General features: G+C 39.8%; 1 protein-coding gene across 2 annotated transcripts in view; it reads right to left on the reverse strand.

The window, feature by feature from the left end:
• MEGF10 (multiple EGF like domains 10) overlaps positions 1-25,277 on the reverse strand; it is a 154,181-nt gene that overhangs the window by 87,291 nt on the left and 41,613 nt on the right. For both annotated transcript variants that reach the window (XM_003782228.2, XM_012807665.2), the window contains 2 exons: positions 18,937-19,038; positions 17,070-17,170 (listed from right to left, as the gene is read on the reverse strand). In XM_003782228.2, the coding sequence (XP_003782276.1) occupies positions 17,070-17,170; positions 18,937-19,038 (203 nt within the window). The remainder of the gene's footprint in view (positions 1-17,069; positions 17,171-18,936; positions 19,039-25,277) is intronic.

Here is a 25,277-nt window from a genome sequence, read left to right on the forward strand (position 1 = left end):
GGTAAATATGCTGAAAAACATTTAATTGTACAGTTTAAGTGTTTGAATGCTATGGTATATGAATTATATCTCACTAGAGCTGTCATGAAAAATACTGTGAAAGCTGAGGAAAGGGAGCAATGAATTCCAACCAAGGTGAGATCAAGGAAGTTCTCATACAAGAGAGGACACCTGAGCTGAGAACGTAGACACCTTTGTTTTGTTGGGTTTTTTTGTTTTGTTTTGCTTTTTTTGAGACACCCTTGGTAGAGTGCCATGGCATCACAGCTCATGGAATCATCAAACTCTTAGGCTTAAGCAATTCTCTTGCCTCAGTCACCCAAGTAGCTGGGACTACAGGTGCCCGTCACAATGCCCAGCTATTTTGGGGAATTTTGGTTGTAGTTGTCATTGTTTTTAGCAGGCACGGGTCAAGTTCAAACATGCCAGCCCCAGTGTATGTGGCCTGTGCCCTAGCCACTGAGTTACAGTTGCCAAGCTGAAGGTAGACACCTTTGTAATAAAGTTGCAGGGAGAAGTGGCAAAAAACAAACAAACAAACAAACAAAACGACTGCCTTACACTCTTTCTTCCTGTGTTCCATCCCCAAAGTTACATAATTTACTTTTTGGGTAGTACTTGCTGTTAAGGGACATGAAAGTCCTATCAGGAATGGAGAGAAAGGCATGGAGCTTCTTTCATTACATTTACTAAATGCAAACTTCTAGATTCCTAATATTCTATCACTCACTCCATGACTGTTCAGTCATCTAGTATGTCACACATGAGGACCACTGGTGCCTGGGGTGTAAGAGCCCTGGACCCTAAGCAGTAAGTTATGCAACTTTGAGGATGGCATGCAAAGTGGAAGGAGTCTGAGGCAGGTTTTCACCTCTTTCTTGGAACTTTCATCCTCCCTCCTATTGTGTAGTCAAATGACTAAATCTGCAGAAAGCACCAGCTAACACCTAGGGAAGAGCCAGGAGAATCATGAAGTCCTGCACACTGAATTTTCTGCATGGATATATGAATTCCACAAACCACCCATTTCCAGACTTATTATACGAGGATTCCTCTATTATGTATATATTTTAGATCTCTATTTCAGGAATCAAAACATGATTCAGATGAGTCAATAGCTAATTAAATAAGCATCCATAGTAGCAGAGTAAATTTAAAGCCTATCTATATAAGGATGAGATGTTAGAAGTTAGAACTTCTACCATACATTTGAAATAAAAGTGTCACAGCCTAGGTACAAGTGAGATGGCCAAAAGATATGAGGAGAATTAAAACCACTGTCATTAGAAACATAAATCATTCTCTCCCTGAATCATCATTGATTCTAATAACCATGTGAAAAGAGTTAAATATAAAAACTATTAACTCTAAAACAACCACAGAACAACAAAACTAAGAGTTATTGCTAATAAAGAAAGATGAAGTATAATCATAAAACATATTCAACCTAAAAGAAAGCAGAAAAGAGGAAAATGGGAACAAAAATGAATGAGATAAGTAGAAAGTAAGCTTAACTATATCAATAATCACACTAAATGTAAATGGTTTAAATATCTCAATTAAAAGACATTATCAGATTGGATTAAAAAAAGCAAAACCCAACTATATGCTGTTTACAAGAAATACACTCCAATTAAAAAAACACAAATATGTTAAAAGTACATAATAAAACATATGGTAACACTAATCAAAAGAAAGCTGAAGTAGCTATATTAATATCAAAGAATATTTTACAGCAAAGACTATTATTAGACATAATAGAGATAATTTGAAATATTTGATTCATCAAAATTAAATAATACTAAACATTTATGCATCTGAGAACAGAGTTTCAAAAACTACAAAAAGATAGATACACAGTTAAAGTGGAAGATTTGAATAACCAGTCTCAACAATTGATAAAACAACTGTACAGAAAATCAGAAAAGATACAGTACATTTGAAACTAGATGACATTTATATATACTCCACCCAATAAAAGCAGAATAAATTTCCTTTTCAAATACATACAGAACATTCACCAAGTTACATCATATTCTGAGGAATAAAACAAGTCTCAATAAATTTTAAAAGTTTCAAAGCGTATTTTCTGAGCACAATAACAAGATATGTGGAACGTGCTCCCAGATATTTGGAAAGTAACAGACTTCTAAATAACTCACAAGTCAATGAAGAAATCAAAAGTGAAATTAATTAGAGAGTATTTTGAAATAAATTAAAATAAAATCACAATATGTCAAAATTTGTGCAATGCTGTGAAAGCAGTACTTAGGAGGCAGTTTTATCACATGAAGGGCCTATAATATGAAAGAAAAAAGGTTTCAATCAAATTATCTCAGCTTCCACCTTAAGAAACTGAAAAAAGAAGAGTAAATAAAAAATGCTAAGGAAGGTAAGAAGAAGGATAAAATCACAGCAGAAATCCATGAAATGAAAAACAGAAAACCAGAAGAGAAAAACAGTGAAAACAAAACTCAGTTCCTTAAGAAGATCAGTAAATTGGGTCAACTTCTAGCTATACTTATCAGAAAAAAAATACTTATTACCAGTATCAGAAATTAGATAGATATTAACATAGAATACGCAGATGTTTCTAAAAAATAAGAAAATATTATTAACAACTTTATGCAAATAAATTTGATGAACTAGATAAAATGGAGAAACCAGCAGAGCTTAAGTAGAAATAAATAACCTGAATGGACATACATATTTTAAATCAATTGAATTGTAGTTAAAAACCTTCCTATAAAAAAAATTCCAGTTCTAGATGACTTCTACGGTGAGTTCTACCAAACCTTAAAAGAAAAAATAATACCAACTCTATAATAATTCTTCTAAAAAATTAAATGCAAGACTATGTCCCAGAATAAGTCTAAAATTGCCCTAATACCAAAACCAGGAAATCTGCAGAAAATAAAACTTTCAAATATCTGTCATGAATATAAATGCAAAGATTCTAAATAAAACTTTATAGTGAATTAAATCCACCAATATAGTATAAAAAGGATTAAACATCATGATTAGGCGAGGTTTGTTCCTTGAATGCAAGGTTGGTTTAACATTCGAAAATCAACCAACACAATTCATTGTATTAAAAAAATACTCTTTGTGTGTGTGTGAGAGAGAGAGAGAGAGAAAGAGAAGGTGGGTATTATTTTAGCAAAATCCAATATCCAATCCTGATAAAAATTCTCTGAACACTGGGAACAGAAAGGAGAGCAGAAATATGAAAACCTACTACTGACGTTATACTCGATAGTAAAAGAATGAACGCTCTTCTCCCTAAGATTAGGAACAAGACAAGGACGCCTGCTTTTACTATTTCTGCTCAGCATCAGGGTGAGGGTCATAATGAGTCTAATAAAGTAAGAAAAACAAATAAAGTTTATCCAGATTGGAAAGGAAGAAGTAAAACTACCTTAATTCACAGACTATTTGGTATCTATGTAGAAAATCTAATGGATCCTACAAAAAAAGCTACTCAAAAGTAATAGCAGTGCTTAACAAGGTAAAACTCAATATACAAAATCTCAATTATATGAGTATTTCTATGTACTAGCAACAATCAGAAATTGAATAGCCATTCATAATAACATCAAAAATATGAAATACTTAAGGATAATTCTGACCAAATGTGTGAAAGACCAGGAGACTAAAAACTAATACTGCTGAGATAAACTAAAGAAAAATTGAAACTATCAACCAGCTTGACCTACTTGACATTTACAGAATACTCAACAACCGGAATATCTTAAACAGTAAAATATTCCTCATTATGATTTAGATGACTCAACTGCAATAAGACAGCAATTCTCTCTCAAATAGATACACAGATTCAGTGTGATATCAATCAAAATCCCAGAAAAATATCTGTAGCACTTGACAAGCTGAATTTGTGAAAATTCTTATGGAATGCAAAGTGACTAAAATAGGTGAAACAACTTTGAAAAAGAAAAACCAACTTTAAAGACTGATATTGTCTGATTGAAAGATTTATTATAAAGCTACAGTTATATCAAGACAGTGTGGTGTTGGTATAAATACAGGCAAATGGAGTAATAGAATAGAATACAGAATACAGAGATAAATCTACACAAAAATAGCCAACTGCCTTTGGACAAAGGCAGAGGGCGATTCAGTAAAGAAAAAAGTCCTTTCAATACTGCTGGAAAAATTGGGCATCTGTATACAAATAAATAAACTGGGATGCATAATCTTACAGCATAAATAAAAATTAACCGAAAATTAATCATAGATCTAAATGCAAAATCTAAAACTATAAAACCCCTATGGGGAAAAAACCTTCATGACCTTGAGTTGGGCAAAGGATGTTTAGATACAGCACCAAAAACACAATATGGAAAAGAACATAGGAATAAATTTGCTTACCAGAATTGAAAGCTATTCTTTAAAAAAACACCATGAAAAGAATGAAAAGTCACAGACTAGAAGAAATTATTTTTTAAAAACTATATCTGATGAAGAACTTGTACCCAGAATACTTTATAAAGAGCACTCAATTAAAAAAAAAAAAACAAAACTTTACAACAAATAAATAAGTGGGCAAAGGATTTGGGTACTTCACCAAAGAAGATACACTCTTAGCAAATAATCCCACAGACAGATGCTCAACATCACTAGTCAACTAGAACAATACCAATTAAAACCACAATAAGATACTGCTACACATCCATTTGAATAACTGAAATTAAAAATACTGTCTATATCAAGAGTTGCCAAGGGTAGGGAAGAACTGGAACTCTGACGTATATGTCAAATGATCACCAATTTTGGAAAAGTTTGGCAGTTTCCTAAAACGTTTATGGACATTTAGGTTATTTCCAGTTTGGGGCTATTAAAAATAAAGCAGCTGCAAACGCTTGTGTACAACTATCAAGTGATTCCATCATTCCATTCCAGGTATTCGCCAAGAGAAATGCAAGACTATGTCCACACAAAGACCTGTACAGGAAGTTTTCAGAGCAGCTTTATTTGTAATCGTCAAAACCTGGAAATAATCTAAATGTGATCAGTACATGAAAGTCACATTCTAATGTGTGGCATATTCATGCATTGGAATATGACTCTGCAATAAAAAGTACACACTAATGGTTCAGTATGAATGAATCAGGACAGTGTGAATGAATCTCAAAATGATTATGCTGAATGGAAGAGATCGAAGATAAAAGACAATGCATGCTAGTCCACTGATATAAAGCTCTAGAAAATGCAAAACAATCTAGAGTGACAGATCGAAAATCAATGGTGCCTGGAGAAGAGGGAGACAGAGAGAAGCGGATGGGAAAATTTACCAAGGGGTGTGAGGACACGCACGCGGAGTAAGCTCACTGCTACAGTGAAAGTGGGGATTTCAGGGTTCTTTCCATACGTCAGTGTTCATCAAAGTGAACATTTAGAAATGTGCATTTATTGCATGTCAATTTTACCTCAATAAAGCAGCTTAAAAAAATACTGGAGTGTGAAGGAAACGTCCAGAGAGAGGCAAAGAGCCCTCTTCTTATACAAAAGAGGATAGAGGGGGTTAAAAAAAGTCTTGAGCTACCACTAAAATACTGTACATACTGTGCAATTTCAGAAAGAGTCTTTGGTCACTGGCAGCTGGACAGGCCAAGTGCCTGAGAAGGTACTCTCTTTTGACCTTTCCAAGAAATACTTACTTGAAAAAATGTTAATACTAAAAAAAATACAATGTGATGTTCCACTAAGCTTTTTCTATAGAAAGCAAATGACTTATACAGGAAAAAAAAAATACTATTTATGTTGAAACAGATTCTTGTAACGGATCGCACACAAGGGACTGAAATACCATCTGTGGGGCACATAATCCTATTCATTTATTTGAAAATGGAAGGCGTTTTTAGCTTAATTCCACACTTATATGGGCATTATCTGTTTTGGCCAGAACTCTCACATTGTCTCTTTAGGTTGACTCAGATTTAAGTAACATAAGTAACACGATCCTAACAGGCCCTAGTTTCAAAATGTTCTCAAGCACTTGGAATAAACTCTCGCTTTCCTGAGCACAAATTCCTAACCCAGCCTACGACAGGTCTGGGGATGCAACTGCAAATTGATTCAATTTGAGGTTTTCAAAATTGTCAGCACACAGTTTAGAGAAGAAACCAGAAGGAATGTAACTTCATTTGGGATAAATTAATTCCCTGCTGGCCCTGTCAGGCCTGTGTCTACGAGGAAAGCGTGATGATTCTAGGTACAGGCAGTGCCAGAGCAGGCCCTCCTGTGTTTAGAACGGCATTTCTCTTGGTCCACCCACTCTCTGTGGAGCCGCGGAATTCCTTCACAAATATGTTTCCCCACAGCGTGCTTTCCATCCCATGGCATTTCCTCTGGTCGGCCTGCTGTCATCTTACTGACACTTGTTTCCACACTTTGCTTCTGGTTATCCAATACATCTGAATCCCATGTTCATAATCACAAAGGCCAGCCCTGGGGAGAGTTGGGGGGTGGTGAAGGTTGTCCTTGGGGTTCCCACTCTTCCCACTCCATGTTCCTCACCCCTCCTCCACCATTGGTGGTGGTCCTGAGGCCTTTCCTTTTGGATTCTGCTCCCCCCACATTCTTCCCCCTCTCATTCCCTGTCTCTAACTTCTCCAGAATAAATGGAGGGCACATACCCAAGGATCAATGACTAATAACAACAGCTAAGATCTTTTTTTTTTGGTAGGAACCTTTGAGTTTCGGCATGGAAGCTGTAAGCCAAGTGTCTACAGTAACATTTCTTCAAAAGGAGGATAGTTAAAGGTTTGAGAGAAAGCTGTCGGAGGGCTTTTGCTACGAGAACGCACCTCAGAAACCAAGGAATACGAATGCAAATACCTTCATGGGGAACAAGATAAGTTAGAGAAGTTAAGGATAAGTTAGATAAGTCAGATAAGAGGTGGGAAAACTCAGACAGCACCTGCTCATGTGATGGGCACAGCCTCCTTTCACCCACTGTCTACTGCCACATGGGACTCCCAAGCCAGTGTTATCAATAGCCTGATTCTTCTATGAAGGATGAAAGTCCTAAATTCTATGTTTAAATTTTTAAAAACATAGAAGACTGTGTGAAACAAACAAAACATGATTTCACATCATCATGCAGCTTCTAATACAGACGATTGGTGCATTATATGAAAGCAACAGTGATGGTCCCAACAGAACACAGAATAAAGAAAGGGCTGCTAAGTTCTTTAACAGGTCACACTTTAAACTTGATAATTCATTTTCCTTAATTTTAGCTTTTGACCCTATGTCAATTGCCAAATCTATCATACATACAGCTATTGAGAATTTCACATCAAGAGCAACTTCACGTGCATACCTACTGACAACTTTACTTTTGGTGAACAGCTATTGGCCATGAAATATCACTGCTGGTGACAGCTCACAATTTGGAAAGATCCTTCTGATGCCACCTCCATCAACAAGGCCAGTAGAACAGGCACCTACTCCAACCCCCAGCAAAGCTAAGGAAGTGTATTATACCTTTCTCTAACTCAACTAAAACTTTCCCTTTCTTGAGTTGTTATAACAGATATTAGCATTGGTTGTCAAAGGAATCAAAGATACAAAGAGTTTCCAATAAAGTATAAACACTTACAGTTACCCAGACTAAGTTTATAGAAAAGAAAACTGAATCCCTTCAAGCAGTGTTTTCCAAATACGTAGATTCTGAGGACTATTAGTTCCATCATGTGCTTAGGGGGAAAGTGAGGGAGAAGGGAGTGAGGAATACGACAGTAAAATAAGTTTGAGTCACACCTCTACTGCAGGCTGGCGCAAATCTTCAAACAAGAGGTTCAGCATACAGCATCAACCAAACTAATCGGATAATGCAACGGTGAACGCTGCAGGACCAGGTGCATGCAACTATAGATAATGCCCAGGATCCACGTTTCTGGAAACCTAGTCTCCAACCTGGATCAACTAGGTTGAACCTTTTGTATCTCTCAATTCCATGTTCAGTACAATAAATTACCTTAGATGTTTATGTTTAAGCTTGAGCCTCTATTAGTGTAGCTGCCATATTTTTAAGACTTGTCACAACCACCTCTACCCCTCCAAAGTGCCCAGCAAATCAGAAAAGCCCACCATAAGATAATGCTCTGTGAGAAATCAGAATTATCTGTCAAGGAAAAAAAAAAGTCTGGAACATGGGCCATTACTACAACTGAAGGCAAGAAAGAGCATCAGGGCAGCACTGACTCTATTAGCACATTAGTCTCTCTCCCCCTTTAGCACCTCTGCGTGTGGCCCAGATGGACACACTAAGTTTACCACTGGATTATCAGTAAAAAGTACTGGCAGTCACTGTCCCAGACTAAAAAAAATGCCCTTTGTCATGTCAATGTTTAGTGGTTGGTCACTTAGGTCACAATGTCTTTTTTCCATTGTTTTTAAATTATTTTAAATTAATTTGCCCTAAAAAGATTTGAGGCACAGTACAATAAACATTGCTTCTCGGTTCCGGGGTTTTATCTTTCCCCGAAGAGGGATTACATAAATTAGCAGGCCTGCGAATATTCCACCTGTCCTACGGAGATTGCCATTGGGGAAATCATTTTCTGAAGATGAGGCAAAGATTTTCACTCTTTCCTTTTGGCTTGGTCTCCATGGGACTCTGAAGTTAGGCTTTCTTAAGAAAACAAAACAAAAAAAATACAGACGAAACAACAACAACAAAAAAAAAATAGGTAGCAAATAACATTTCTATCTGTTTAGATGATTAAGGCTATCTTGAATTCATAGTGGGTTTTTTAAAAATTAAACTTATAGTTTCAATTTACAGAATCCTAAGTAGTGAGCAAGCAGTGGGAATACAGGTCGCCTGCCTTATTTATTAGATTTCCTATCTTCACTACCAGCAGAGACCAGCAGCCAAAACTGGGAAAGCGAAGCCTGCCTTCCAATAGACGTGTGGGAAAATCGGGATTTCTGCTAGTGCAGTATGGACAAAAGGCTTTTCCCTGTAGTTACTGGTAGGTTCTTCTCACCCAAGTCAGACTCCATAGCAACAGATTACAGGGTCCCTATGGAAACCTGAAAAAATCCACTGCCAGCGGCCGGAAGGGCATCATGGGTCGGGATATTTGAGAACATATCATCTGATGGTTGCCAGTCAGGTTCTCTTTGGCCAGCCTAACAGGATTGTCTCACTTCTATCTTTACTCAAAAGAGTCTACTTAAAGGCATCTATAGACAGAGGATTTTTGGAAATATTTGGCAAGATCACAACTTTATCATTAAACAAGCCTGTGAGAATCAAACAAGTCCAGAGCAGAAGGCTCTGTCTGCCTTAAACTCTCCCCTGGCTCCCCCTAAACCTGCCGGTGAAACCTCATTCTTAAACGGCCCTCTCCAAAGGCTGAATCTTCAGAGCCCAAAACAGGGTGTCTTACCCTGGCACTCCAGCTCCTTTTGGCCTGAAACATTTGGGCCCTACACTTCTCAGCAGGAAAGGGCCAAAATAACATAAAGCCCACATAAAGAATTAAATGTGTCCTGACATAATCATCACACAGGGAGAAAAAGTACCTTCCGTGCAGCTCTTCCCAAAAGGCTTGCCTTGTTGGACAATTTGTCTAAGCCTGAAAATCCTTCTCCTAACCGGATGCCCCCGTGGCTGACACTGGGGAAAAGGTGGCTGCCGAGAATCCTTTCCATACCCTACACAACACTACTCACAGTATGATCCTGAGCTAAGCTTGGTAAATATTCCCACTCACAAAGAGGAAGCTAATTTCTCCTGGGATAGTAAATATGACTTTCTAGTTAAGTGGCAGAGTGAAATACAGTAAGAGTCCCTGGCTCTTATGATTCAGGAGCTTCAATCGATACCTCCATGATTCAAGAAGTCAAAAATGTCACTGGATGAGACATGGTCTAAATCCAAGAGTGGCCAAGGAGGGACACTCACTCCATCCACTGCCACTCCAACCCCACCAGAAGACATGAGTGGGTCACTCTGTCCTTTCTGTCTTAGCCCAGTCAGGGTGTCAGAATCCTTCTAAGCACAATGTTCCAGGTAGCCACTTTTAAGAGATGGCACTCTCTTTCCCAAAAGGGAAGCTTAGTCTAATATAATATTCCAATACAAAAAAAAAAAAAAAAGAAAGAAAGAAAGAATGGGGACAATGCCTGGGTTATATGGCAAATGGCCTAATGTGGCACCCAAAGTGCTGCCCGTGTAGCACAGTTGTCTCCTGGAAGGAAAACAGTCCTGGGTTATGGAGCTGTATGTGTTTTTAAAGCCCTTGCTCCAAAATTTAGATTTAAAACCCATTGCTTTCCGAAGTATGACATTTAAACAAGTGTAAAGTTCATCTACGGTTTATTTTTCATATAAACACCAAACACAGCTCCAGTTCCTTATTTGCTACAGCCAGTTCAGTTTTACATAAAGTTGGCCAAGTTAAAAATCAGCTGTGAATATTCATTCACTGCTCTCATAATCAATTGTCACACTTCTCTCTGTTAAGAAGAGGAAATCATATACAGTTCAGTGTGTGGGAGCTAAGGCTTCTGATTTACTGTTCCAAAGTTCTCTTAACAAGTGCCAAAGACAGGCAGGGCACATCCATGGGAACTGATCTTTCACCATCGGGGCGAGACTGCCAGGCAACAGAGTGGGTGACCAGTACCCAAACTTCTTCCCTCTGTCTTCCTCGTAAGCCACACTGCTTAAATGTTCCCACTAGAACTTTATATTGGAGTTAGCATTTGACATCCTCCTCTAACAAAAATGGGGCAACAGATTAAACTCCCAGAAACAAACATCAGAATGATCCCTTCCTTTGCAGCAGCGTCCAGCCGAAGACACCATCTGGGGCAAAGAGAATGGGAGCTGGACTAGAGAAGCCCCAGCCCCCAGCCCCGGCCATGCCCTCTGTCCAGTCATTATTCTGCTGCCAGCAGCCTTGCTGGGGATGATACCATAAGCCAAGGTGAATCCAGGAACATCCTGGCGAGCCGGCCTTGCCTCTGCTTTCCCCAGTCCTCCCCGCAGGGTGGTAGCTGCCAGCTTCCCACACTGCTGCTTTCTGCTGCTTTCCTATGAGCTCTTCCAGGCCCATGTAACCAAACCTACAGGCAATGCCCAACATGCTAAAGGTCTGAGTCCAAAGACGTGTTTGCAAACCAGGGGTGTGTATCTCCAGCCACACTTTCCTGGAGTTATAATGTTGAAAGTGATGATTAGGCCCCAGGACAGCCTTGATAGTTCATTTTCTCTAAAATGTTCCTGAACAAACTACATTACTGTGGAGATGAGGAGTCTTACTTCCTCCCATGGGTCAACACATCCATATTTCAGTGGGGGCTGCCAAGAGCTCCCCCACTGCCATAGGATCTGAGATTATTCCTCTCTCTCCATGCTGTGCTCATGGCGCGGGGCTGAGGGGGAAGACGAGCAGCTTCCCTGGCTCCAAATCATCCCTGGAGGTGTAACAGTGAAGGTCTTGGGAAAGGGGGGCCCTGTGAATTGTGGGGTGAGGAGAGAGTGGACCACTGGATATTTGGAGAGCCTGAGCCTCCTGCTGGTGTGACCCTGAGGCACTTGTTCATCAAGTCTCCCTCAAACTACCTTCTCTACCAGCCCCCAGCTCAGCCTGTTTCTCTTTTCTCTTCCATATGCATCCGTTATTTCTAATCAGTGTTTCCATGCCTCTGTGAAGAGCAAAGCAATCTTACTTTGTCTCCCACCCTGCTCCTGCCCTTAAAGCCAAAATACAAATGGATAATAAATATACATGTTTAAAGAGAACAGTATCCTATGAAACCAATATATAAACAAGTATGTGCTATATGAACAATAAAATATAAATATAGGCTAGTACAGGGCAGGGGGAGGAGGGAGAGGAGGGGGGGATGGATGATTGGCAGGAGGAGGGGCATGAGGCGGGATCTCAACTAACGTGCACAATGTGAGGGTGTGTAACACACCCCCTGGGAGTGGGGCTCATTTACAACTGGAAATTTACCCTGGAAGTGAAAATAGTAACCTAAAACTTTATACCCTCATATTAATTTGAAATAAACAAATAAAGAGAATAGCATGACTGGTAATTGAAGAAAAGCAAAATAAAGTTAGGTAACATTTTTTTCACCCAACAGGTTGAAGGCAATAGGCACCCCAGCTGTCGCTGAGGAGGTGGGGAAATGGCGGGCAAGTGGGCACCTTCACACAGTTTAGCTGGACAAGCAAGTCATTACAACCTGCCGGGACAGCATGTTGGCACTCTGGATCAAAACGCATTAAAATGTGGCTGGGATTGTCCCTGTCTCCTAATATCTATTATCCCCTTCCCACACATGTCTATACATACAGACGTCTAGGTACATGTATTTATATAAATTTCTTTTCTAACTAGGTCCCTAACCACGTAAAATAAAGATGTCCTTACAGCTGCATGAGACCCTGAGACTCAGTTCTGGCCAATGAAATATAAAAGGAAATGGAAAGTGATCCCTCCTTTTTCCAGTTTCCTCCTTCTCCCACTTACTCCATTCATTGACTGATGTGCAGAGGTCATGAATGGCATATCATTAAGAGCCATTTCAGTGGTCACCTGCTGCCTCTATTATACATAAACATGAAATGAGAGCCTCCGTCCAGGACAAGTTCCATGCGAATCTACGTGGAGAACCAACTCCAGGAGCTCTGGCCATGAACTTAGAAAATTTAGAATCATCAGTATCTTTTTCCCTGGAACCCTGTAAGTCTTGACCAGGAGGAACACTGACTAGGCTCCCTTGCTCAGTTTCCAGAAGGTAAAGCGACACACAGTGTTGGCAACTGTTCTGAAGATGCCCCAGACTCGCCCGGAAGATCTGTGCTCACAGCTCTGGCCGACGTGGACATAACCACTGTGTGTTTGTGATTAATCACTTAACTTTCATAAAGTTCTTTGTCATCAGAAACCTTTAAAAAATCCAATGTCAAAAGAAGAAAACCTGCCAATTAATTTTAGGCACTTTTAAAAAGAGGAACAGAAACATAGAAAACGCAGAACTGAATTTGTGAATATAATCAAATGTCCTGGCTTTGCTTTTCAAAGGCAAAATTATCTAGTAATTTTCTTTTAAATCTCTGAAGTCACATAACCAAAATGCAGCTGAGAAATTCTTGACAAAATATGGCCTGGACAGCAGCTGGATAATCTTGATTACTAACTGCTTGGCCACTTTCATTTCTTTTATCCAGGTGAAAAGTCTCATTCTTCATTCACAACATATACCAGCATCATCCTCTACCATCAACCACCAATTGAACAGACTGGAAAAGTTAATTCATTTCTCAGATCCTCAGTTTCCTCATCTGTAAGATGGGCATACTTATATCTGTCTCATAATGATGTTTTAAGAATTTAATCAGGGCCAAATGTGGCGGCTCAAGCCTATGATCCTAGCACTCTGGGAGGCCAACGCGGGTGGATCACTTAATCTCAGGAGATTGAGACCAGCTTGAACTCAGGAGTTTAAGACCAGTCTCAGCAAAAGCAAGATCCCATCTCTACTAAAAAACAGAAAAACTAGCCGGGTATCTAGGCAGGCACCTGCAATCTTAGCTACTTGGGAGACTGAGACAAGAAAGAAGATCTCTTAAGCCCAAGAGTTTGAGGTTGCTGTGAACTATGATGCCACAGCATTCTACCCAGGATGAAAGAATGAGACTCTGTCTCAAAAGAAAAAAATTTTAAATTTAACAAAAAGAATCCAACCAGATAATGCATGTGTTTGGTAAACACCAAATGCTCAATTAGTTAACTATTACTTTGTTGTTGTCTTAAATACATTAAAAAGATACTAAGACTTCAAAACTCTGTGAGCACAGGAAGTATATCTGGCTCACATATGCCTGTAATCCCTAGGGCCCAGCTCACTGGATTGTAGCTACCCTACATGTTTAATTTGGTTGAAGTGAATCCACTGCGTTGAATCTGATTTTTCCTATGAAGAAGGGGAGGAAATGACTTGCTATATAGAAACAAAGGTTTCCTTCACATGGACAAGTAGAAGAGAATCCCGCTTTCCTCCCAAGAACAAGTAAAACTAAGCTATGTCTAACCACCCTCCTGGTGGCATCTGCAAGTTGTCCTCATCAGTCTGAGAAGGGCATTATTCCAGAGACCTCTTCAGTAAAGAGGCCAGGTATTCCTTGAGGCCACTTAACTCTCTTTCCCCAACCACCGCGGACTCTCAAATGGAAGCCAACTCTCCGGAAATGTCTTTGGTTGCCTGAAGAATATGATTCTTGTACATTAATGTCCTTGGCAATTTTCTGATGAAGGGCTGTATTTAATATCTGTGAAGTGTTCTAACTTCTGCAGGTGGGAGGGGCTAGGGGAAGATAAGAACCACAAGTACATGTCCCTAACAGGTGAGAGCTGGGACAGATGGCCAGGACCCCACAGGAAACCTCAGAATGCTGTGGAAGGAGGGTGGGACAGTCCTGGATCAAGTCCCTGAAATGGGTGTGTGCAGTGCCATCTGTTTGAGGGCAGGATGAACAGGGGTGGGGAGGGATGGGTGGATGGGACTTGTTCTCCTAAAGGAGCTACCTCTGCTCCCTAAAAAATAACTTGTTTCAACTACAGATGTCTGCATGAGGTCATCTTCTTTTGCCTTCCAGGTTAACTAACTACTAAGAAAGTAAACTAAAATGATTACCAATTCCTGTGTTTCCATTTCTTTTGGTAACTGGAAACTGATAAACAGGATCACTGTGTTACCTGCATGGCAGCAAACTTGGTTGGAAAAGAGATTACAGTATCATAGCCGGGGAAGAGAATCACGTGTTCTTTCTTCCTTCTCCATCCACAAGGGTGCCACCCAGTGCCAGCTGCGGAGTCACTAGGAGGCATCCCCAAGAACAAGGAAGTGAGAGAAGAGCAACTGTCTCGAGGGTTAAGCAATGATATCAAGACCTCGGAGTGGAAGATGTGAGAGAGTTCAGGAGGCCAGACGGCTCCCAGGCCGGTGACACTGCACGGGAGCTGAGTAAATATAGTAAAATGTCTGAAAGAAGAATGTTTCTGTCCCAGGTGTAGTTGGTCGGCCAAGAGGCTTAATAAAAAAGGAGAATTTTAGAAGCAAATGCTAGATGAGCAGGGGTGGGGAGGGGTGGGGGATGCCCATCGGGGGACACCTTACAAGCTGTCTAGTGGGAGAGAAACCTTATCTTTACCCAGTAATTTCAGGCATGACAGTGCTAGTGAGACCACTACCTTTCTCAGAAAGGGCTACACTATTGAATTAAAAAACAGGTGTATTGAACCATGGAAGACAGGTGCCAGGGAACACTGAACCCCCCAAATGAGCTTGCTTGGATCCACATTACCAGCTTGCCAGGCCTTCAAGGAGAGAAGGTATCACCAGAAGAAAAAGGCTCGATCACCTCGCCAAACTTTGTGTTACACCATGAAATGACATCCTGGTTTCACATATAAGTCCTTTGACCTGGGTTAATAGAAGTGCATCCTGAGATACAGATGGACTTTCCCCGTGTAGTGACGACTGTGCTTGTAAGGTTAAACCCAGGTAAAGGCACCCAAGGAGGTCACCCAAGGCCTCAGGGAAGTGGCCACCCCCAACCCTGTGTATTCTATGCTGCTTTCTTTTGAAAATGTCCCATCGACCTGGGCCATGGACATCCATTCATGATTACTCTCTGAGACACTTGATTATAAACATGTAATTTTTCATCAAAGACATGCAAATTAAGAACAAAATGAGCAAAGGAAAACTGGCACAGGGTATAACCAAAAAACCATTCTCAATTACTGCTAGTGGGTATATAAATTGGAAACACACCAAAAGTCTTAGAAATATGTATACCTCTGACCCAACAATTAAGGGAACTTTATGCTTGCTTAATGAAAGATAGGAACAATTATTTAACCACTATGATGTATTTTAGAGTAGTTCACAATAGTTAAAACTTGGAAATGGTGCAAATATTCAACAGTTGAGATTAGTTAAATGAATATCTTTGATGTAGTCATACACTGACATTTGTGCTATGTTATGGAAATACATTTACTGACCAAGAAAGACATTTACAAGGTATTTTTGTTTTCTTCTCTTTGTTTAATTACAAAATCTAATTTTTTCTAGCCTAGGTAGTCCTGGTTCTAAATCAAGATAAGAGAGCTGTCCCTGTCTTCCTTCAAGGTTGGAAGGAAGAGGAGGCACATGTTCATTATCCAAGCTCTCTCTCGGAGACGGAAAAGGAGCCTCAAAGAGGCATAAGTGGTTTATCTGAGGACAGGTGAGTGAACAGTCATACCACTCATTTCTGCAAATCTTAAGCCCAGACTTGTCCCATCATTCCTGGTGCCTCCATGGTGTCTTAACTTAGAAAGCAGAAGAGTGTGTGTTGAGACAGAATACTTGAACAAAACAGTTTCTAATCTAAGAGACCTGCGCATCAATTGCAAACCACATCTCACATGGTATTCTAGAATTTCCAAAGAGTGTCATAGGGTACCAAACTTGCTCTTAACATCTCAGATGGAACTGGTGAGATGAAGAGAAAAAAATGGCAATGAAAAGAAGTTCTACTTTGTGACACAGACTTGTCATTTTTTAATGTGGAAAGTCCTCTACTTCTAATAAGCCTCATAATTCTATGCACCACAGAAGAACTTGCTGGCCTCTCAGAAGTCGACTCGGTCTGCTGTGGGAGAGTTAGGTCTCTGTTCTCATCCCTGATCTACGTCCAGTGACCCATTTCTATGACCTCCTGACCAATTTCCAACGAGACATTTATCGAAGAATTGCAGTTAACATTGCCGCATCGGGCCTTGAACCATCTTTCCGTACCAGCGGTTTTCTTCTCAAGCAACATTCATTTGGAGACTTTTGATGGGACAGGGCACAGAGTTAGGGCCTCCCTGCTCACAGAAGTCGGGAAAGTAGCAGCCAAGAGTAAAAGGGAATATTCTAGAACACCCGTCCCCCCAGGCCTCCATCTCAGTTAGCTTAACAAAAGCAAACCAGTACTAAGCAAAACAAGTGAACCCCCAAAGGGCGAAAGTCTTACTTACGGACACACATCTCCCCACTTTCATAAAACCCAGGACAACACTGGGACTTGCGCCTGTACATGGTTTTCTCCCCATGCCGATATGCGGTCCGGTAGCTGATTCTATAGAGAGGGAAAAATCACACTGTTAGTTCTTTGGCTGATAATTTGATTATGAATAATTTCTATTTAAATAAAAATAGCTATTAAACATAACAAAGGTATGAAAAGCAAAGTACTTCAATGTAATTAAGAAGAAACACAGAATATATGGCTTGACTGCTATTACGCCAACTTACCGATTTGCTAAGAATATGTTAATATTCTCTAAGCCAACCAATATGTTAAAGGATCAATAGTTTCATGATTTCCCTATTTCACTTATCTTAAAATACGCTCAAATGTATTATGTGATACCCATCTAAGCGTCATTCGCTTACAGGTGCTTTAAGGAAAATTCAAAATATTCCTTTAAAAATATCTCTTAGGTGGAGCACAGAGGCTCATGCCTATAATCCTGGCACTTTGGGAGGCCGAGGTAGATGGATTGCATGAGCTCAGGAACTCTAGACCAGCCTGAGTATGAGCGAGACCCTGTCTCTACTAAAACAGAAAAAAAGAAAAACAACTAGCCAAGTGTTGTGGCAAGCACCTATAGTTCCAGCTACTTGGGAGGTTGAGACAAAAGAATCACTTGAGCCCAGGAGTTTGAAGCTATTGTGGGCTATGATGCCATGGCACTCTACCCAGGTCAACAGAGTAAGACTCTGTCTCAGAAATAAATAAATAAATAAGTAAATAATCTCAGTGCAGCTTCATCCCACTATAATATAGAAAGGTAGCAGACAAAAGACCTTTCCATTTAACTAAAGCATCATTCATCCACCAATTCACTTATATAATGTGTGCTTATTAAGCACTTACTACATTCCAGGCACTGTTCTAGGCATTAGGGAACCAGCAGTGAGCCAAACAATATAAAGCCTTTGCTCTCAAGGAACTTAACACTTTACTGGGAAAGACGGATCTGGTGGAATTGGTTTAAGGACACATGTTAAACAAATAATTAGATCATACATACAATGTCAGGTAATGATTAAGTATATGAAGAAAAATAAAGCCTGAGTAGGGAATAGAATGTTACAGGAAAGAAATGCTCATTTACATAGAAGGTGGTGCCTGGGGCTCAAACCTCCCATATACCAGAGGTTCAAACGTGGCCCCCAACCCCCCCCAAAAAAATACCTCATTCACATAAAGTAGTCAAGGACAGCTGAGTGAAGAAATGACGTCAAGCATTACATCATTTGGCGCAGTACAAACCAGTAGATGCCACCCTCAACCCCTAACTCCTACCACTAAAATATTAACATGAATATTTAATTATATTTTCGTTTTGGAGCTCCAGTGGCACAATTGGTTAGCGCATGGTACTTATAATTATATTTTGGGTTTGTTTCTGTGTTCAGAATAAGCCAGAAAAAATAGCTGGCTTATTTTACTTAAGGGTCAAATTTAAGTTAACCTAAATGGAGTCAAATGTTCAATTAGAAAAATGCTGAGAAACGAGTTTCTTGCTATCTGCTGATGTCCACACAGAACAGTCTTCTCCAATTTCATACAACACAGGAGCGGGATGAACTTCTGCTAACCAAATGACGGCCAACAGCAGGCATTTTCTTTATAGTTAGAGTCCAAGCTCCTTCAGGGCATGGACTACCTTTCTGCTTTAATAATACATCCCTGGCAACCGGGAACAAGGCTGGAACAACAGGCAAGCCCTCCGTACCTGTTCACTGAATGAACGGGTGCTGGAATTAACATCTCTGACTGCATCAGACTCTCTGCCCACTTAGCTAAACTCACAAACGTGTCTGAGCTTTTCTTACCTGTGCCGCGTGCATTTAAACCAGTTTAGAATGTCAGTGCAGCTCGTGTAGTAAATTTGATCAAAGGGATGTGGGTAGGACTCTTGCACGGTCACCGAGTAGCTGAAAAGAAATAGAAAAATAAGGAATCAGCATTTCTCTTTTTATAATAGTAATTACAATGTACTAACAAAAAAACCCTGCAGGCTAGATTATCTCCAGTTGCAAGTCCATAGTAACCTTCAACAAAATTCTTTGTTGAAGCATGGTCTATGTTTTACAGGTTGTTATTTAAACTAGAATCCCAAAAGGACCAATATTAACAACATATATGTATTTGAAAGACAAGGATTTACACTGTAAATTTCAAAGCAAATCTCTTCTAATATTCACTATAACCTCTAATATTCCCCCAATTTAAAAAGATATCACTCTATATTTTTCTGCAGCTAATCCCCTCCGCTCATCTCAGGGCTCCAGGGATAACAAAGATCTTTCACAAAAGTTTTCATTCTAAGTCTGCAGGCAAATAATAAGGTTAATCAGCAAAGAGGCCGTTCAAGTAATTATAACAGAGTAAATTTTGCCATTGAAAAATCAGAATGTATTTCTCTGGTTGGAACACGGAACAATTTTCTTTTAGACAATGGAAGAATGTACAGCATACAGTGTCTAAATAAAAACTACAAAGAAGTCTTTAAACCCAGTTCTAAACATGTGGCTGAGACAATTAGTCTGAAGTAATCAAACCAACAGCTTAGTGCTACCTCGTCAGTTTTCCAATTCATTTTCACTAACAGCTTCTTGCTAGAGGAAAAACATGCACTCCTATGGGCCCAAGAATATAAGTGAAAAATATCCATGAAATATAAAGAATATTCAATTCCATACTTTCAAATTTTAAACAGTGTATTACATGCCCAAGAGCTCGGTGTCTGCCTACAAGAAAATCTGGAGAATCATCTACTGCAAACAATCTCCTGTTTGCTGTTAAGGCTCTTAAAGATTTCCATTAAAATCTTCCATTCACACTAAAACAAAATGGGCCATAATCATCGGCTCACTCACTGCAAATCAATAGCCCAAGTTCACTAAGAGGAACTATTAAGTTGAGAAGGCACAAAAGAAATCAAGGTTGAAATCAGGTTAGACAGAATCTTCTGGTTGAAAAGCTGCGTGGTGCCAGCTTCACGCATGATGGTCTTTCTTTCTGCAGCTGGTCATTATGTAGTTAGGGTTCAACAGGACATCCGTGAAGCAAGCATACTAGTCAGATGCTTGTGTATTTTATCCTTTGGTGTATTACAATTTGACTTCTACGTGAATTTAGGGGTCCTCCATAAACATTAGGCAGATGGATATCACTGCTTTAGAACACAGGGTTATAATCCTGATCTGACACAGAGAAACTGGGTGATTTTCAGCATATGACAATCACTTCCCTGGGTCTTGATTATCACATTTTAAAATAAGAGAGTTAGAGATGGTGTTTTAAAGACCCACTCCCATTTAGTATCCCAGATTTCTAACATACATTTTAGGTGACTCTTTCTTTTCACCTCAATAAACAATACCTGTTGCTACCTACAAAAACAGGTACAGACGAGGGTCAAGCGTGCAACTGGCTATGTGCAATGATAGAACTCCTTTGGGATAAAACAAGAGGCCACTGCTAAAATACTACAGTTCCTGGAATGATATATCACATTAAGCTATTCCTATTAATATTTTCTCCAGACCCCTAGCAATGTCCTGAGATTCAGGTTGGTGCAAAGTCTAAGGCTTCCTGACCAATACGTTTTCCTCCCTGCCCAGCAGCTGGTAAATAACTGAATCTTGAGGCATTACCCCTCTGTTCCATTTCTACAGGCAAGCAAAGCAAATGAATGTCCTCTGTGTACAGAACTTCGATATAGGGACCGTCCTTCATCACCTACAAACAAAATAGAGCAACTTCCCACATGAGCTATAGAAATGAAAAAGAAACCACTCTAAATTAAAGCCAGTTGGGAGAAAAAACTTATTCCACCAGCCTCCACAGTACTAATTTAGCTGAACTAAATTAGTTTGCTGGAACTCTTCCTGATACAGAGTTCCCAGAAAATTTCAAAGGCCATGTTATCCCTCGGAGAGCAAAAGCCATCATCAACAAATGGATCCTGGCCAATTCTATTTGATGTGGGTGGGGGACTGAACCCATAAATAAACACAAAAAAACCCTTTCACCAGTTTCTAGCAACCCAGAAGATTCCTCAAAGAAGAAGAAATGTTCAAGAAACGATTTCCCCTTTTTGCCGCTTGCTGTTCACCAACACCATCCATTTGCAGGATGCCTCTCTGGTTTTAGGATATAAAAACTCTCTTCCCTGTAAAGGGATAACCAGGCTGGGTGTGGTGGCTCAGGCCTGTAATCCTAGCACTCTGGAAGGCCAACAGTGGAGAATCAGAGAGGATCACTGGAGTTTAGGAGAGCAGCCTAAGCAAGAGCACAACCCCATCTATAGTAAAAATAGGAAAAAATGAGCTGGGCATTGTGACAGGTGCCTGTAGTCTCAGATACTTGGAAGGCTAGGGCAGGAGCATCACTTGAATCCTGGAGTTTGATTTTGCTCTGAGCTAAGCTGATGCCATGGCATTCTACCTGGGCAACAGAATGAGATTCTGTCTTAAAGATAGATAGATAGATAGATATTCAGAATATTTAGAATTCCAATATAGCAAACATTTATTCAGCTATTTCTATGCACAGCCTGCCATCAAGGAGCTCTCCATCTAATGAGAGAAAGGTCAGCACCTGCATGCTACCTCCAACATGATCTGGCTTTCATGGAGAAATATGCACAGGGCGGGGAAATAGCAACACAGAGTTCACTGCACTTTGAGTATTTCTCCTCAATCTCGACTCTCCCCATTAAGATTATTTTGACAGTCAATCCCAATTCAGAACTGACGGAGAATAAATCGCTTGTCACGTTGCTCACAAACCGAGCTTTCACTTGAGATTATATGAGAAAGGTACTAAGCCTTTTCTACTCTAATTTCTTTTCTGTTTTTTATACATTCTTTTTTCTGTACTCTCTCTCTCTTTTTTCATCTTAAAAGGTATAACCACAGTGCAAAATCTGGAGAATAAATTTTTTAAAAGAGAGGGAGAGTCTATTACTTTCCCATAACTACCAATAGTGTTTTGCTGTTCCTCTCTACTGCTGCTAAGAGGGGTGAGTTTTTAGTCTGAGAGTATTTTTTAAAGTTTTATATTATCATAATCATGCCACACACATGACATCTACATTTTTTTAACTCAAGAGTATATCATAAATGATTTTCCCATATTAGTGCATAAAGGTCTTCAACTTAGGACTGCCAAATATTCCATTAATGACTATTTCTAATGTGTTCAATATCAACCTATTAATAGACGATTAAGTTGTTGCCACTCTCTGAGAGGAAGCTATCTGTTTGCGTCATGAAGAGAAATGTCTTCAAGAATGGGCTGTCTAGGACCAGGAATTTTAATAATTAATTCTGAGGAAATATAATCACTAAATTGATACTGCTTATAACTTTATTTATTATAAATCAAATTGTACTTTTACATACAAAAAGTCGAGAGACCAATTCCTAACACTTGGAAATCTGTAGATTCCACATGCTGATTTGTTGTTGTTGTTTTTGTTTTTGCAGTTTTTGGCCAGGGCTGGGTTTGAACCTGCCACCTCCAGCATATGGGGTCGGCACCTTATTCCTTTGAGCCACAGGTGCCACCCTCCACATGCTGTTTTTGAGGTGATAAAAGGGTTTTGCAAATGCAGTCAAGGCTGACCAAATATATTCTTATGTGTAAGAGGTGCCCTGCAATCATTTAAAATTGCTTATTTTCTCAGATAAGACCTTAGTGATGGGGCGGCGCCTGTGGCTCAAAAGGGTAGGATGCCAGCCCCATATGCCAGAGGTGGTGAGTTCAAACCCAGCCCTGGCAAAAAAAAAAGACCTTAGTGATACAATTTGTAATTTTTATTGAACTTAGCTAAACTTTTATTCAGCTGTTCTCATTGCTTCAGTACAAATAGTACAGACCATACAGGGAATTCACAATAAAGTGGTCCCACACACACACTCTTGAGAGTATAATTCATGCCTAAAAGGGATATGAAGATTATGAAAAATCTGTTATACTTCTTTACAGATATTCGTTTTTTACCTTTGGAATCAGAAAATTCTATTAAGGTCCGAAAAAATAAAACATATTTATATTCATAATCTAAAAAAAAAAAAAAGAAAGAGCCTGCCTCCTCCGGGGGTTATCACCTCTGCTCTGGCCAGTGCCAGGCCTGCTGCTGAAGTTGGTTAGCTCCTCTGAGAACAGTCCATCCTCCACGTCACCAGCAGCTGCTTCTGAACTCACAGAGTATTGTCTGGTCCAATCCCATTTTCATTGCCAGTGACCAATATTGAGCTTCCAGACAGAGTCAGCACTAACACCAGGACCCCCAGACACTGTCCTACCCCATCTCCTCTCATATATCATCACCACAGAATATATAAAGCTTCCAAGCAGACAGAGAATGACGAACTGTGGTATCAAGGGGATCTCATCCCACTTCTGCACTATTTTCAGCATGGAATGCCAAACTCCTTATTGCCTCCTTGTTAGTTTAATTTTCTCAAACACATTGAAAACATATCATCATCGTGATTTTGATCTATTAAGTATTATCCAGGAAGCAACCCCAGCAAGATATAATTTAAGGTCAAAGAATGGGGGGCAGGACTAAGGAGAAGATGGAAGTAGGGGGTAGGGAGCCATCATCACTTGGACACATTCCAAAGTGGTTAATTACATTTTACCTGTCTAAATTATCTTGTTATTTTAATCAGATATGCTAATAATCATCATTTCTTATTTCTTCTCACTTCAGGACTCCTGATTCAATTACTACCACTTCTGTGTGAGTAATTGAGGGTTGGGGCAAAGAGTGGTTTCTCTTCACTTGTGCCTTCCTTAGAAGAAACCCCACTGGATAGAGAATCTCAAACTCACAGCAGAGAGGAAGGTGATGGAGAAGAAGGAATTGGTGATTCACAGAATGTTTATTTTCCAAAGGACGCTATGCAGAATTCCTTTAATCAGAAACACCCCCCCCCGCATATTTAAATGATTTAATTTTCTTTCATTTCATGTATACCTTCTTAGAATCATAATTGCTGCATTAAAATAAATCATATCTTTATTTGAAAAGAAATATTCAGATATCAACTATCAGGCACTGATTGATAGAAGTAGTTTTGTTCAGTGCTTCTTAAACTTGAATGTGCAGACAAATCCCCTGGGATCTTGTTTAAAAGCAGATCCTGATTCAGTAGGTCTGGGTGGTGCCTGAGAATCTGCGTTTCTGAAAAGTCCAGCCTCAGTCCCACCAACCACACTGTGAGGTAAGACTCCAGGTGAGTCCGGGCTCTCAGCCATTGCATGTGGGTGGTTTATAGCATAAGACCCTACAAAGAGGGTCTTGAGCCCTACTACCAAGAATTATGTCCTTAGAGCTCATCTTCCTCTCCCCATAACAGTTCAAGCCCACTTGTATTTTGGAAAGTACAGGAGAATCCGTCACCTGTACCTTTATTTGATCCTTTTAATTTATCTTGCTACACTTTGCTCTATTCTTATCTGAACAATTCCACTGTCTTTTAGCTTTTCTGTAGCAATCATTGTCTAGTCTTATAACAGCAAATGTTATCAATGAGATTATAGCTGTCAATCCTTCATCCTAGCACTACACAGGAAAAAATACCATCAAGAAAAATATTTCCACTATTTTCCTATGTGTTCACACTCAACTTCCCCCCCCCCTTAGTATTTCTGAGGTGACTCTAATCACTTGTGCAGCTGTGGGACTGTATTAGGTTTAGGGATTAATGTGCCTCTTGTGTGTGTCTCTCTCTCTGCCCCACCCCCTGAATTGATGTCTACATGTGGTCCTTCCAATTCCTATCAGAAGGTGGGCTCATTCATTCCACAGAGGCAGGGTTCTAGACAGTGGGGATTATTAGTGGTGAATAAAGCAATGCAATTATGCACTGACAGCTCTGGTCCACTGTGGGGCAAGGAAGCAGAACAAAATCCGTCCTTATGAGTGGGTTCTGGGTCATTTGAAACCTTGGATTTTTTTTCCTCCTTATAATCTTTCCCTCAGAAACTTCATCTCTTTACACCTCATCAAGCTGGATACTCCAAAATCTATATTCTCAAATACTTCCAGGCCTATATTTCAACCTGATTTTATGAACACCACATGGCAAAACCACACTACCCCTCCTCCCTCTCAAATCAACTCGCTTTCATTTTTCCAAATGTGCAATGA

This window comes from Otolemur garnettii, unplaced genomic scaffold, assembly GCF_000181295.1.
Source record: "Otolemur garnettii isolate 467f Iridium unplaced genomic scaffold, OtoGar3 scaffold00003, whole genome shotgun sequence".
NCBI lineage: Eukaryota > Metazoa > Chordata > Mammalia > Primates > Galagidae > Otolemur > Otolemur garnettii.